At 43.1% G+C, this 13527-nt stretch overlaps 1 protein-coding gene across 1 annotated transcript; it reads right to left on the bottom strand.

Moving 5' to 3' along the window:
* Positions 1-511: 511 nt before the first annotated feature.
* Positions 512-7587, bottom strand: hapln1a (hyaluronan and proteoglycan link protein 1a). Its single transcript, XM_086205961.1, has 4 exons — positions 7273-7587; positions 3039-3377; positions 1663-1965; positions 512-1266 (listed from the first exon to the last, which is right to left on the bottom strand). Exons 1-4 carry the CDS (start codon positions 7361-7363, stop codon positions 977-979), a joined length of 1023 nt encoding a protein of 340 aa, XP_086062087.1. The 5' UTR covers positions 7364-7587; the 3' UTR covers positions 512-976.
* Positions 7588-13527: the final 5940 nt, after the last annotated feature.

Below are 13527 nucleotides of genomic sequence, written 5' to 3'. Positions count from 1 at the left end.
CGTGTGTTTTGGTGAACGGCAGTTTTAAGGGCATAAAGGGTAAATATGCATTGATCGGTATTTCTAGAGTGTAATTTGCCATGAAATGAGAATTAAACTATATAATTAATCTGCATTTGATGGAATCCATATTTTCCTTCAAAAAAAAAAAACATTATAAAGGTGTAAAAAAAAAACTATAGTGACAGACATTATTTAAAAAAATTACTAAAATAAAACAGCTACCTACGATTACAAAAGTAAAAATGCCTTTCAAATTGTAATAGGGAGTGGATCTTCTGGGCAATATCAATGCAGAATAGGTCACAGTCTAAGACATTTACATTCACTTCTCCTGTGGAACAGTAAATTGGATCACAGCTTCTCAGGTTGAGATGCCTTTGTTTGCAGTTAAAGATGGGAACTAGAAGACATCCAACACTGAGGACTTACTGCAACATAACATGTTGATATCCATCGATCAGCAGTGGTAGCTAAGTTATGTTCATGACTCTTTGATCAATATATGGTATTTCTACAAGGTGATAATTGATAAATGCACCGGAATATTACATTGTTCTCTTCTGTAGACAGGTTTTTTTTTTTTTTAAAGCAACAAAATGGGTCCTGCACGTGAGCAGACCTGCTCTTACATTGAACTTCACACATTTTCTCTTTCTGTGGATGACAAACTTCCATCCAGTCTTTGCCTTATTTTTTAACACTCTTGTCTGGCACCAAATGGTCTGTGTAAATGACTTAATTTATATTTAGAGAAAAACAATTGTTCATCGCTACACGTTACTTTGTCAATCCTTGGACATGGGTGTAAGACGTCCAGTAATTGTTGTTTAGGGGTTAAGAAAGGGTATCACAGTTTCTGAACAGTATTGAGTTCATGCTAGTTAAGATCCAAAGCTTATCTGTTTTATTGTTAATGTTACTGGTTGTGGTTGTTGCTGCTCTTTGGTGGTTATGTCTCATTCCTATCTACCACTCACTGATCGGCCTTGAAACAGTAGACGCCGTAGAGCTTTTGATCCTTGTCTGGGAATCCAACAAAGCGCACAGCGGCTTCTGTGGGGCTGCAGTTCTTGCGGGGTCTGGAGATAGGGTAGCGAACGCTGCCGTCAGCCAGCCAACCAGCATCGCAGCGATCGAAGCCCTCCAGCTTCCACGCAGCGTACATTTGGCCCACCTTGGCGATCTCTGCTCCGTCATCTATGCACGCCTGTACAGCCTCATCAAAGGACAGTCTTTCAGGCTGGACCAGCCAGTAGAAATGTCCTGATGGGGGACAAAGCAAAACAGATGCTCAGGATAGGTAGTGGTACTGACAGTACTAGTAAAGTTCCTATGTACCAGTCCAGCCAACTTGTGAATGTGTCTCTTAATAGTGAAATCCTGCACCGGACCACACAGGTCAACAGCTGGCTTATCTCTGGCAGCCAGATGTGTCCCGCTATGTCATCCATGTCTGTCTCTGTTTATCCATCCATCTCACCTCACTCATCATACACCTCCACACCCCAGTTCTATTTAAACTTCACATATACAATTTGTTTGTGGACAGGCATGGATGGCAAAAGGAGACACACCTGGCCATTGGGTCTGGGCCAGCTGTGGACCGTCACTGGGCCAGACAACTTCTCTATGCAGGTAAAAATGATCATTCAAACTCACCTTTGAGTGCAGAAGCATAGCAGAACACATCGAAGCGGCTCAGTTTCTTGTCGCGCCTGCCGTAGCTTCTGACACCAGGTCCATTCTTGGTGCCACCACAAGGCTCTCTGGGATTGGTGATGGGGTACTGCACTGTGCCGTCATCCAGCCAGCCGGCATTACACCAGTCAAGACCGTCCTTCCAGGCCTCATACAACTGGTCGAAGGAGGCAACCACGGCACCCTGGCTCTCACAGGCCTCTACAGCTTCGTGGAAGTTCACGGAATAGCGTCGGACAAAGGGAGTGTATGGGAACACGACACCTGAGTGAAGAGAATCAGAGCAAAAAAAAAATTACTTGCGACATTTATGGCTTTATATCTGATAAATGCATGAATTGGCAGTCACGGTAGCGGTACTGCAGCGGTCGAAAGATCAGCCTCAGTCAGAAGATCTAATTGGAGTTATTCATGTCGCTGATTCACATCAGTTCCCGTCCGTCGATTAATGAAGCCTGAACAAGCATTACAGCGTCTGCAGGGAAACCGGCTTAGCTAGAATGTGATATGTTTTGTTTCATGTCACTGACTGTATGCCTATTAGTCAGCCAGGTCCAGTGGCTTGCAGAGTGTGCGCGTCGTCTCCAGAGGCTACCGCTAACTCATTAATTTAGCGTTTGTCGACTGCTGTGCATGCAAGAAAAAATTATCGTATGCAAACTAGGTGCTGCTTTCTGCTGCATTAAAGAACAAGGCTATGCGCTCTAAAATGTTGTAAGGGCATCATTCCAGCGAGACGCAGTTCCAACAATAGTTTCATTTCAAAGCCAATTTAAACATCATTTCAATCAAACTCAATAGAGTTCTGTTAGAATGGGAGAGGAGTGCAGAAATGATAGCTCAGTTACTGTCGAGACACAACACGTCATACTGGCGTGTCCAGTGCTCACCCACACTGATCCCTCACACGCGATCAACAACAGGTAGGTGGGAGCTTTAATAACACGCTGCGGTGATTTAATATGTTGTATATTTCAACAATTTATGAAGACATATGTAAATAACTGGCTTTTATAAAAGGCAAATTATCTTTGGATGAAGAATAGCAACAAAAAGGGTTTATTAATTATAAATATATGAGTAATTCAGATGTTTGAGCTATTTTAATTGTGACTAATTCATTTCTATGGTTTGGATAAATCAACAAAAGCTGTACTTATGATTTTCTTTTTCCACAAGGAAAAAAAAAAACAGATGTGGAAGTTTTCAATAACCAGGGATCATCTGGAACATCCTGAATACATAAAAGTCCAGGTGAAATGTCGATGTACACTCGTGTCAGAACAACTGGAACTTTCGCTCCATAGACTGAAGATTGATTATAAATGTGGATTTACCATCAGTGAGGCCACCTTCCACCTCCAAGAAAATCTCCTGAATGGTGTCTTCCATCCCGTTGATGATCTCACAGCGGTACCTTCCCATGTCATCCTTAGAGACGCTGTTCATTACTAGGGAGGCGTCTTCGTTGCCACTAAGGAAGACACGGCCATCGAAGCTGCCGTAGGTCTTCTTGTGGAATCCCATAGAAACCAGCACATCTTCGTTCAGATCCTCATCGTCTGCCAACTTGGTCCATTTGATTCGTAAACCAATGTTACCCATGAAATGATTGTTTTTGGTCGGGAGCAAGCAGGGCAACGTGACGTTGGCCCCAAGGTCAGCGATGACCTTAGCTGCAAAAGAAGAGAACATGATTGAACCAGACTATTATTTGATTTTGGAATTATACTGCAGAATTATTCAACAAAAACTAGAAAGTCCATTGCAAATTGCAATCTTGTTCCAATTCCTTTCAACATACTCTTATGTGGGATTGTTTTTGTCTCTCAAACCAACAAAATATCTCATCCTGATTTGGTTTTATTCCCTCTTGCACTGCTCTACCCATTTCTCTCTTCTAAGCAGGCCACCCTTTAACTTAAAATGGCAGGTCATTTGTGTCTCAGCATGGGTTCCCACAATCTCTATGACCTCCATAGTTAGACCTCACAGAGCTTGCTTAGTTAAGCAGACCTGAACCAGTGAGGGGTGCCCTGTTCCAGGCAATAATAGGCACCAGATGGGCTAATGTACACAACCTTTGACCCCTGGTCTCCACAGGTAGAGCCTTGAACACTCAGGCTTAAATATGATCAGGATCTGCAATGAACAGGAGTTTGAATCTTGCAATTTACAGGGCAGTCTGGAGAAATACTAGGTGTCTTTGGATGAATCCAGGTTCCATGCTTGAGCAGCAGCCTGTTTGTGTCTATACCACACAAACCAGCGATCTAAACATTGCCCAGGTGGGGTTTTTTTATGTTCCTCCCACTCACTTTGGTCATGTGTGTCTGCGCCAGCCTGTCTCACATTTCCTACACAAGCAATGCAGGAAATAATTGGAGCCACTGGCATTCTGCCCTCCACTCCCATCAACACACAAAGGAGTGACATTGAAACAACTTCCCATCAACCAAGTGGCCCGATCCTCCATTGTAACCACCCGGTAGATGTGTCTGGACTTCATTCATCGCTTGTCAGATCATTAGTATTGAGCCCCACTGCAGAAGGATTTAATTGGCAGAAGCACTGCTGACGGACCTAATCCACCTTTCAGTCACACTGCATGCCATGTTTTTTTTCTTTCATAAGGCTGCATACGCCAGAAAGTGTTGCTGCTGTTACTAGGAACCGCCCAGTAGCCTCACTTGTTTCTTGACGGGTCAACACGATGCCAGGTTTTTTTTTACGAGGTAGGAAACACCCTACGGTCACTGCTTATTACGTAGGTCCTCTCTGCCAGTTTTCTCTTTGATTATTTTGTCAGAAATGAGGCAACCCTTCGCCTTGCCTCATAAATTCTCTGCATGAGTTACAGTTGCATGAAGTGTGTTTTGAAAGCCGAGCGATTCAGACTGACTTCACAGCTAATCAAACAGACCTGGTGCAGCGGCAGTGACGTCAACTCAACAAATGTGATGCCATCCATTTCTGCCTAAAAGTTTCCCAATTTCTCATTTTTACCAAGATTTACTGGAATAAAGAGTTTCATTGTACTATGTGACATCAAAAAAAAAAGTTCCATCCAGAGATGGATAGCAAAGCCACCTGGGTTTGGATTAATAACCCTAAAATCTACATCGCAGTTGAAAAAAAGAGACATCTTGAACACATTCTGAACTTAAACTCTATTAATAACCACGATCTGGTGATAACATAACAAAGCAGTTAGTCTGTTAGAGATATTATGAATGATGCCTGAGAGACATCAGTAGCAGGAAGCTTCCTGGTGAAAGTAATTCCATACTCCTGCTCTGGCAGTTACCGGCAGTCACATATCCCACGGGGGAATGTTTCCCAACCACGTGGGGCACGCTAACCCCATAAATAAAGTTGTGTGTACGTAGTCTTTCAGGGACAGGGAAGGAAGCCTTTTTCATCTTTGTCACACTTATTTATATACAAGAATTTACATAAGACTCCCATGTCAAAGGTGCAGTCTAATTGTTCCATTTATTATACAAATGGATCCCCAAAGTCTTTGGAACATTTTCCAAAGACTGTAGCTGGCACAGTGAGAAAAAAAAAGTAAATTAACCCATGTGCATTACAATAAAAAAAAAAAAAACTACGCAGCTGCAGCCAAGACCTACTACCATTTTATGACTGAGCAGGCACAATTCTCTCTCCCTCTGTAAAAGGTTGCATTAGCAAGTGATTGGAACCATCTGCTCCTTTGTAACACTGAACTGTAAATTAACAACATTACAACGGTCCAAACCTACACAGTAACCTTTATATTCTCAAACTACAAGTTTAATTATGCTGTTAAAACCCTAAACATCTCTCGCCGGGTTACTGCTATCTAATTTACTGAATGAATGAAATGTTTAATCAGCTCAAATCTCTCGTCTATGAAAGGGTGCACGTCTGCGGCCACACCCTCTGACAGAGCAGCAAGACACAAGATGCTTTACAACATCTTCGCTCACTTTTTGCTCCTGGCCTGCTTGTGTCAATATGGAGAAAAAAATTAACAAGCACAGCTGGGACCAACACAGCGGGCCAACTCCTGCACACTAATTCCAATAAACTTGTTCCTGCCCTCTATCATGCACAAACAAAGTGGAGGGGAGAGCTCATTTTTATGGGAGCGCACACCTTTAATAGACTTGTCAGCAGTCATTTGTTATAGTTCACTCATGTTTAATTAACACATATGCGCTAAACAGGAATTCATCAATGTCTCTTCTCTCAGCCTAAAGACATGCTCAATTCAATCCCCCAACCTCAGCTTAATTCCAGCCAAGCCCCCTTTTCACCACAAGCCCTGGCAACCAGGCCAAGCCTCAGCAACCAGCAACCACGGTAAGCATTAAGCGACTATTACCTCACAGGGAAAGACACAGTCATTTGGCTGCAGTTCAGCATGGGGCTCTATACATTGACTGCGGGTCATTAATCTTAACTTTGCTCCTGTCAGGCTGCCTGTTACTGTGGCAGATTTCCAAAAGCTCTCAGCACCAGAATGAGTCAGTGGGCACAAGGACGGACAACACCCCAGACAGAGACTGCACTCCTGATCTGGTCCATGAAAGGATATACTGTAGGGGACGGAACAATGATTTTGAGGCGGCCTGAGCTGTGCAAATGCTCTGACATAACACGGACGGTGAAGTCTTGTATGCAGTACACACGCAGTCTCACCTGACCAATGGGAGACGTTTAAATGTTTGAATTTAAAAAAAAGAAAAAGAAAAAAAGCGTCATCTCCTCCCAGCGCTGAGTTAAACTATTTTTCCCACAGACAAACCATTTCCTCCCACCCTGGAAAAGCGAGAGCTCAGACATCACTAATTTGACGTCCACTGAGTCAGCTTGCTGGGCTGCTGAACGCACATTAAATATCGCTCAATACATGGAACATGAGACATGAGTTTCACGCCAAGCAAAGCAGCAGGTCTATTCTTGTATTTCTTAGTTTGCAGTTGCAGCAGTGTCATGATTCACGGTGTTATGATGGAGTCTAATGCTAAACAAGGATTTTATCTTCTGTCAGAGGAAGACAGAAATACAATAAAAAAAAAAAATTCACAATACAAATTCCAAAGGTTTTCATTTTTTTTCTTCTCTGTATGTGAGTAAAGTTTTACATCCTGGCTCAGCTACTGTGATTCATTTTAGAGTACAACCCAGACTATTAGTGGTCGGGTCCTCATTCAGTAGTGCGGGTAGTGAGCCTCTTTGACAGGGTGATTTATTCAGCAGTGGTGGTCGCACGCAGCAAGTCAATGAGCCAATGTTGAGTCACACTGTGTCTGTGAGTGTGTTACACCAGAGACGGCTCTCCTACCTGCTGCTGCTGCTGCTGCAAGGACCCGTCGTTACAAAAGCTTTTACTCTGGTGCTCATTACATGGCTCATCTAACTGTCCCTCTTTAAAGATTTATACAATCATAATGGCTCTCTCTCTCTCTGTCTCTCTCTCTCTCACACACACACACACACTCACACACACACTTGCTTTCAATCATGTTAAGAGACAATATACAATCATGACATGCGACTTCTATATTAAGTGAAACTTACCTGCGAGTGGTGGGGGGGTGCTCATCACCTGACTGCACACACTGCCAGCCAGGGTCAGGAAGATTAAAGTGATGCACAGCAGACTTGTCATTTTCTCTCTTTTTCGATACAAAAAGGCCCTTTTCAATGAAAATATAAATAAAAATCAAAAGGTTTGAAAGAAAAAAACTGCACTTGGTTGTCTAAATATTTTTGGGGGGGAATCTGATTTTAACTAAATTTCTTCTTGTTTAATTTTCTTGAATTTTAATTCATGCAGCCTCTGTCTTTCTTTCCTTGTTTCTTTCTTTGCAGCAGCCGCCTGTGGTGCTACTGGAAAGTTTGGGCTCCTCAGTGGTCCAGACAAGTGCCTTTTATTGAATCCTTGCATGTTTGAGACCACTCCCCCTCCCCTCAGCCCATCACCATGCACAACTCTATAGCTGCCACATTATGTAGAAAACAAACCCCCTCCGCCCCCTTGGGAAAATGCGGGATATGGTGAAGGTCTCCGATTATTCTATGGTGGCTGAAAGTTTGAGATTTTAATTACTCCAGTCATAAATCAGTTAAAAAAAAAGAATTTGACAGACACGTAGATTAATCCTCATTAGAGGAAACAGGATCTTAAACATTTACATGAATGACTCTTGGTATATTTCCACTAACTCTGATTTAAACTCCTCTGCTTCTTCTTTTTCCTTTTGTTTGTAAAAAAAAAAAAAGAAAAGAAAAAAGATCCGATGTATTGTTGAGGCATGAGCTCATCTGCTGGTAAATGCCCTGCAGCCCGTACACCCTTAACTTTTCAGCCTTGTTGGATTATGTATTTGATTCGAGACCATTTAACACAATAAAGTCACAAATCAAGTTTGTACTCTTTTTTTCATCCTCCTTTGCTTCCTCTATTTATTTCCTCCCCTCTCCTCACCCCTCGAGCGTTCCCTCTGCACATACATTACAAGCTACATTTTCTATTTCACTTTCTCTATTTGATAGTTGTTTGAAGTTGTTTAATAAACATCTGTCATGATGCAGGCAGGAGACCAAGCCCGCTAATGCACCCACCCTGACAGACATTTACACTGTGAGCACGCTTGCATGCTCTCATGCTGTAAAAAGAACAGAGGGAGGCAGGACGTGGATTTGCGACCAGTCATGAGCAAAGTGGGTCTGTGTGGTCCCTCCTAAACGTTTTCTCAGCCGCCGGATTGTCTTTGAAAGATAGCAAATCTGGGAGTGGAGCAACACTCTTTAGATGCTCTTCTTTGAGCTCTCCATCACTGGAGTTGTTACAGCTGTGGAAGCCCATGTTTCTTTCTCTCTGCCCGTCTTACCTCGTTCCTTCTCTGCCCTCTCTGTCTTTCCTTCAAACCCCACTGAGATGACAGCACGGTGGGCCTCTGTTGTATACTCTTAGCTTTCTGCAGCCTTCAATCTTCCAATCCTCAGGGGGTCTGAGGAGCCGTTCCATAACACAGCCTGTATGCTGGGTGGAATTATAAACCTGCACGAGCCCCGGAGTGAAGCCACAGGTTAAACCAGAGCTGCAATCCTTTACTTGACTGCAGCATCTCTGAGATGCTGTGATGCTATCAAAGCCAACACAGCCCTCATGTTGAACCAGTTCCACTCTTAATGATAAAATTGCTGCAGAAAAGCAAGAAGTTCTTTTGTTCCCAGAAACCAGTCTAATAGTCTGGCAAACATGTGTTTGAAAGAATTGTCTTTTGTGCTACAATAATCCCATTCAGCACTGCCTGACAAAGGATTTCAAAGAAGAATACATTACAGCAGCATTGGCAGCACTTAATGCAGAGTAAGCAGAGGGTGTATGTATGTTGGAGCGGGGAGGAAACCAGCGCAACAAAAAGTGTTAGTTGGCTTAACATGGGCTGCCAATCCATCAACAAATGTCAAAGCCACATTGTGTAACTGTAAATATTTGGGTAGTCAACATAATTACATTTCAGGCCTGGCCATCCGTGTGAGAACTATACACTGCGGTGCTGGATTTTAGGGGGAAGTGCATGACTTATACTCATTGTGGGATTCTAACTCAACAAAAACTCCTCTGTGTTCCCCTCAAATGAAACGTGAGCGTGATGAATTAGTCTGTCATATGTGGATATTTCCTCAACATGTATTTCCGTTTTTTCCCCCACCTCTGCTATTGGAAGCACAGCTACTTCCATCTGCATGTCCTTCTCATCCAATGGATCAATAAAAGATCTCTCATCATGTCGTGTTCCTCTAGCCATGTGCGATGGTGTAATGGAATTAATTGTTGTCTTGGGAATTTCTGATGAATTGTGCAGAGGCAGACCAGGTTAATAAACCTTGAAATGGAACAACTGAAAGGTGCGGTGGAAAAAAGATCAGAACCTCACATTTTATCAGAGAAATTACAAACACTCTAAGACCTTTACACATGTAGTAAATGAGAAAGATATGAATCCCAAATGCAGTCTTTCCTGTATGTGACAACAAGGGGTTAATTCCAGTGCTCAGTGGTGAGAAAGTGCGTTAAGAAAGCAACGCTGGAGATTAGTGGCAGCTCCATGAATACCACTTTTCCAGAATTGGCAACGTCAGCTAAGATTTTTCATTCAAGTCTGACCACTAAAGCAAGCATGTGTGTGTCCACTTTTGCATATTTCCTAATGTTGTGTGATCTTATGCGACTGTATACGTGCATTACTGACAGTACAGAATGTACTGGCCTGTATAGATGTGTATTGAGTGTCTAGAGGCTGAGAGGATTTTGGAGTCCCACCCAAAGGCTCTTTCACGGGTCTGCTGTGCCGGAGCCAAGTCTCAGGGCCATGAGCACATTCACAGCTGGCTCTCTGCAGATTGAGCTCCCAGCTCTTGGCCGGGTGGGATGATTCCTGTTAACGCAGAGCAGCTCCCTCGGTCCCGGACAGTGGAAGGATAAGGGCATGATGATACGTCGCATCTGAAGAGTGACTGTCATGTCCTCGGGGGAGTCTTTCAAATAAAACTCCCCTTAAGGCTGGACAGGAAAGGTGGAAGCTGAACAAGCATGGGTTATCTCATGTTAGCCAAATTCACATTGACTGCCGCCAAACATATGTTTCACATTATTTGCATCAGCTCAACACGTGAGTCAGCTCGAACGTGATCTATGATGATGACATGAGGACAGTGCATTGTTCACTCTTGGTAATGAGGCTCTAACAATTAAACAAGCGGGGGCTTTAATGGGTCCGGGTGGGATGAGAACGCTAATGTGCTGGATGTATACATACCTGAGCCCAGCAGCTCTGACACCACACAGCTGCTGTGCACCACTTTCATCCCCTCACTGTCAGAACAGGAAGGAACAAAAGGAACGTTTCATCCGATCCTGATTAGAGACGACTCAGACACATGGTGGCCTCGGTTCCTCTGCGGTTCTTCAACAATTTCTCTGCTGTTTCTCTGTGCCATCTGTGCGCGACGCCTGCATGATGCCCAGGGTGGCAACAACAGCAGCCCAGCAGGCTTGTGCTTAGAAATGTCATCCCTCTGCTGGCTTTGACAGAGATGCACACAAACCACACCGCAACAGTGATGGACACCCGAGAGGCTCAGATGTTCCCTCAAAGCCAACGTGTGCCTGATGTCCAACGTCAAGTTTGGCTTGATGCTTGAACATTATTTATCACTTTCCTTTTCTGCTGCGCAGGCAGTTTTGTGTTTGATTTCCTCACATATTTTCCTTCATTTTTTTTATATTTGGCAACTCATTGGAATTATTAATAATCTAAATTTATTCAGGGATTTTTGTACATAGAAATTTCTACAACTTGAGTACACTTCCAAGATGCTTGCGTCAATCCAATAATTTCATTTTCCACGCCACGACAATGTTGACGGCTGAACTTGGTTGTTTCTTTAACACGAAGCACATGCTTGTCTTAGATGATGATTATATATTCAGCATTATAGAAAGACGGTAAAATGAACATTTCAATTCTGCTACTACAACTCTTCTATTAATGATAATCCCAATAAGGCAGGATTCCCAATTACTTTGGATTCTTTGGCACATTTTGCTGGTATATTTTGGTATTTAAGAAGTAGCATGATATTTTTTAACTTTACCCTGCATGTAAGATTACTCCACCATCGTACATGAATGTTACAGTTCCATCTGAACAGTAATAATGTTGAATTTTGGACTGCATGAATAATTAAGGTTTTCACTTCTTCATCTTGATTTTTGCTTATTTGTTCCTTGTTTTAATTTACTTTAATTACGTCCCTCTTTTATGTGTTGGTGTGTTTTGCTTCCTGTCTTTGTGTGCTTCCGTCCTTGTTCATCACCTGTATCTTGTCATTCAATCATTTCCTTGTCAGCTCAGCTTTGTTCTTGCCGTTTGGTTCTTTGTCTGCTGTTATTCCAGCTGCTGTTAACATCTCATTAGTTCTGTTCCCCACTGATCCACTGTTCCCCCTGCAATACAGAAAGTGTGGATTATTAAATCATCCTACGTACTCAGGCCCAGCCTTGTCTGCAGTGTAAAAAAAAAAACCCAAAACCAAAAAAACCCATTTCTGAATAATGTTAGTTCTGTTTTGAGATAAGAAATCCTATCGATTAGTAATCGGAGCAGAATATAAAATGTCTTAACATAATTTGGATCATCATATATTGCAAGAAATTTATGTCAAAAGCAACTATTTGCTTTTGTTCCTCGCTGTTTCCGTTGTGTCTGGTCATCTCCGGTCATCATTGGATGGTTGACCTTCTCTTGGTCCAAGTTCTCAACGGGTGGGGAGCAGGTGGGTGTGCAGCTCCCGCTCCACCACAGCTGCAGTAGACAGCTACCAATATTAAATCAAGCAGACAACAATGGATGCCTGAATATTGACGGGAGGGATAAATTGTCGGCAGCCACTTGCATTGCAGAGCTGATAATATAAATTCTATTGTATCTATATTGTTTCCGATATCCAAACAGTCTTTTTTCTTACAACTACATTAGTAAAACTGTGAATGCCTTGTTACGTCAATTCAACATGTAAATCATTAATCTTTAATTATTCAGTATTAAGAGTTATTTAAATGTAAAAGCTTGAGTAACAACATGTGCGGCACAGTTGTACAAGTAGTTGCCACACCCTCCCAGAACACAAACAATGAAAAGACCCTTATTAGGATGTGACTCAGAGCAGCATACGTATATCTGAGTCATGCCTCGCAACACAAAAGCCCCTTGGTCCAAATGCATATTGGGGTATGACTGGAAGCTGTAAGTGGATTCGTCTGACGGGTGTTCTGAGGTGAGCTAATGGAGCCACAACATAGTGAGTAACATGTGGCGACTGCTGTGATACAACTGGGCAGAGCAACACACTAATACAGGCTCAGGCATCATGGATGGAGGAAGAGGAACAGATGAGAATGTTCCGATCAACGGTGTGTTTGCCCACAAAGCAACGGCGGTCCGGCCCAGCAACAGGTCACACAGCCGGCTCAGTTGAGTTCCACAGGTGGCTCGGATCCGATCTCCACACTGAAGTTTTCACAACTGCAGCACTAGTCTGCATCAAATTGAAATTATTTGCTCTTGAGCTAATTGGTTTCACAGGAGACAAATGTTAGCGGCGTGGAGCCAGATATGTGCTCACTGCAGCCTCACTAACTGGTGCACTGGAATAGTGACCAGATGTCTCATTCAAATCAGACTTTATCAGGTCTGGGTCGGTCGTCTTCCTGCATGTTGCCTGTCCTTTTACTTCATCTCAACAAACGCATTGCAAGAGTGATGCACCAATCAGCTATGATCCCAGTCTGCATGTAGGCTGAGCATAACTCACCCGCCTGCCAACCACTCCCTTGTAATTTCCACCGATATATAACCTGCGTCCCCACAGACAGTTCACTCCACCTGTTGCCAGCGTCTAGTCCGTATGGGAGGCTCAAGGTCATCAGCAGTGAAAAATAGTCTGTTGGAATCCACCCAGTGACACTTTTAACAACTGTTCCAACATCTTTGATGCTGATAATCAGAGATGGAAAAAGAATGTAAAGATAAAATCAGGTGATGGCTGCGTCTCTCCCTTCCCAGACTTTGGAGGGTTGTGAGACCGGGCTGCAGAATGAAGAACCTTCTCACTCCTCACTGATGGGGTTACTAGAATATTTAGCCCTCAAGCGTGCTGTCTAGCTCATCAGTGGACCCCACCGATGCTACTAATTTGGAGTCTGTTGCGGTGATGTCTCTGAGCGCCTCAAGAATTCCGTGAATGAAGAATGTTGCCTGA

The sequence above is a fragment of the Aulostomus chinensis genome, chromosome 6 (assembly GCF_037954235.1).
Source record: "Aulostomus chinensis isolate RoL2024-O1b breed Wild chromosome 6, RoL_Achi_v1.0, whole genome shotgun sequence".
NCBI classification, from domain to species: domain Eukaryota; kingdom Metazoa; phylum Chordata; class Actinopteri; order Syngnathiformes; family Aulostomidae; genus Aulostomus; species Aulostomus chinensis.
The sequence above is the reverse complement of the archived record's forward strand: the minus strand, read 5'-3'. Positions and strand labels throughout refer to the sequence as shown.

Excerpts from the sequence above, each read along its gene's own strand:
- hapln1a (XM_086205961.1), bottom strand. The coding sequence starts at position 7,363 with ATGACAAGTCTGCTGTGCATCACTTTAATCTTCCTGACCCTGGCTGGC. Across the intron at positions 1,966-3,038 it reads GGAAGGTGGCCTCACTGATG|GTGTCGTGTTCCCATACACT; the intron begins GTAAATCCACAT and ends CTCTTCACTCAG. Across the intron at positions 1,267-1,662 it reads CTATGCTTCTGCACTCAAAG|GACATTTCTACTGGCTGGTC; the intron begins GTGAGTTTGAAT and ends GTCCCCCATCAG.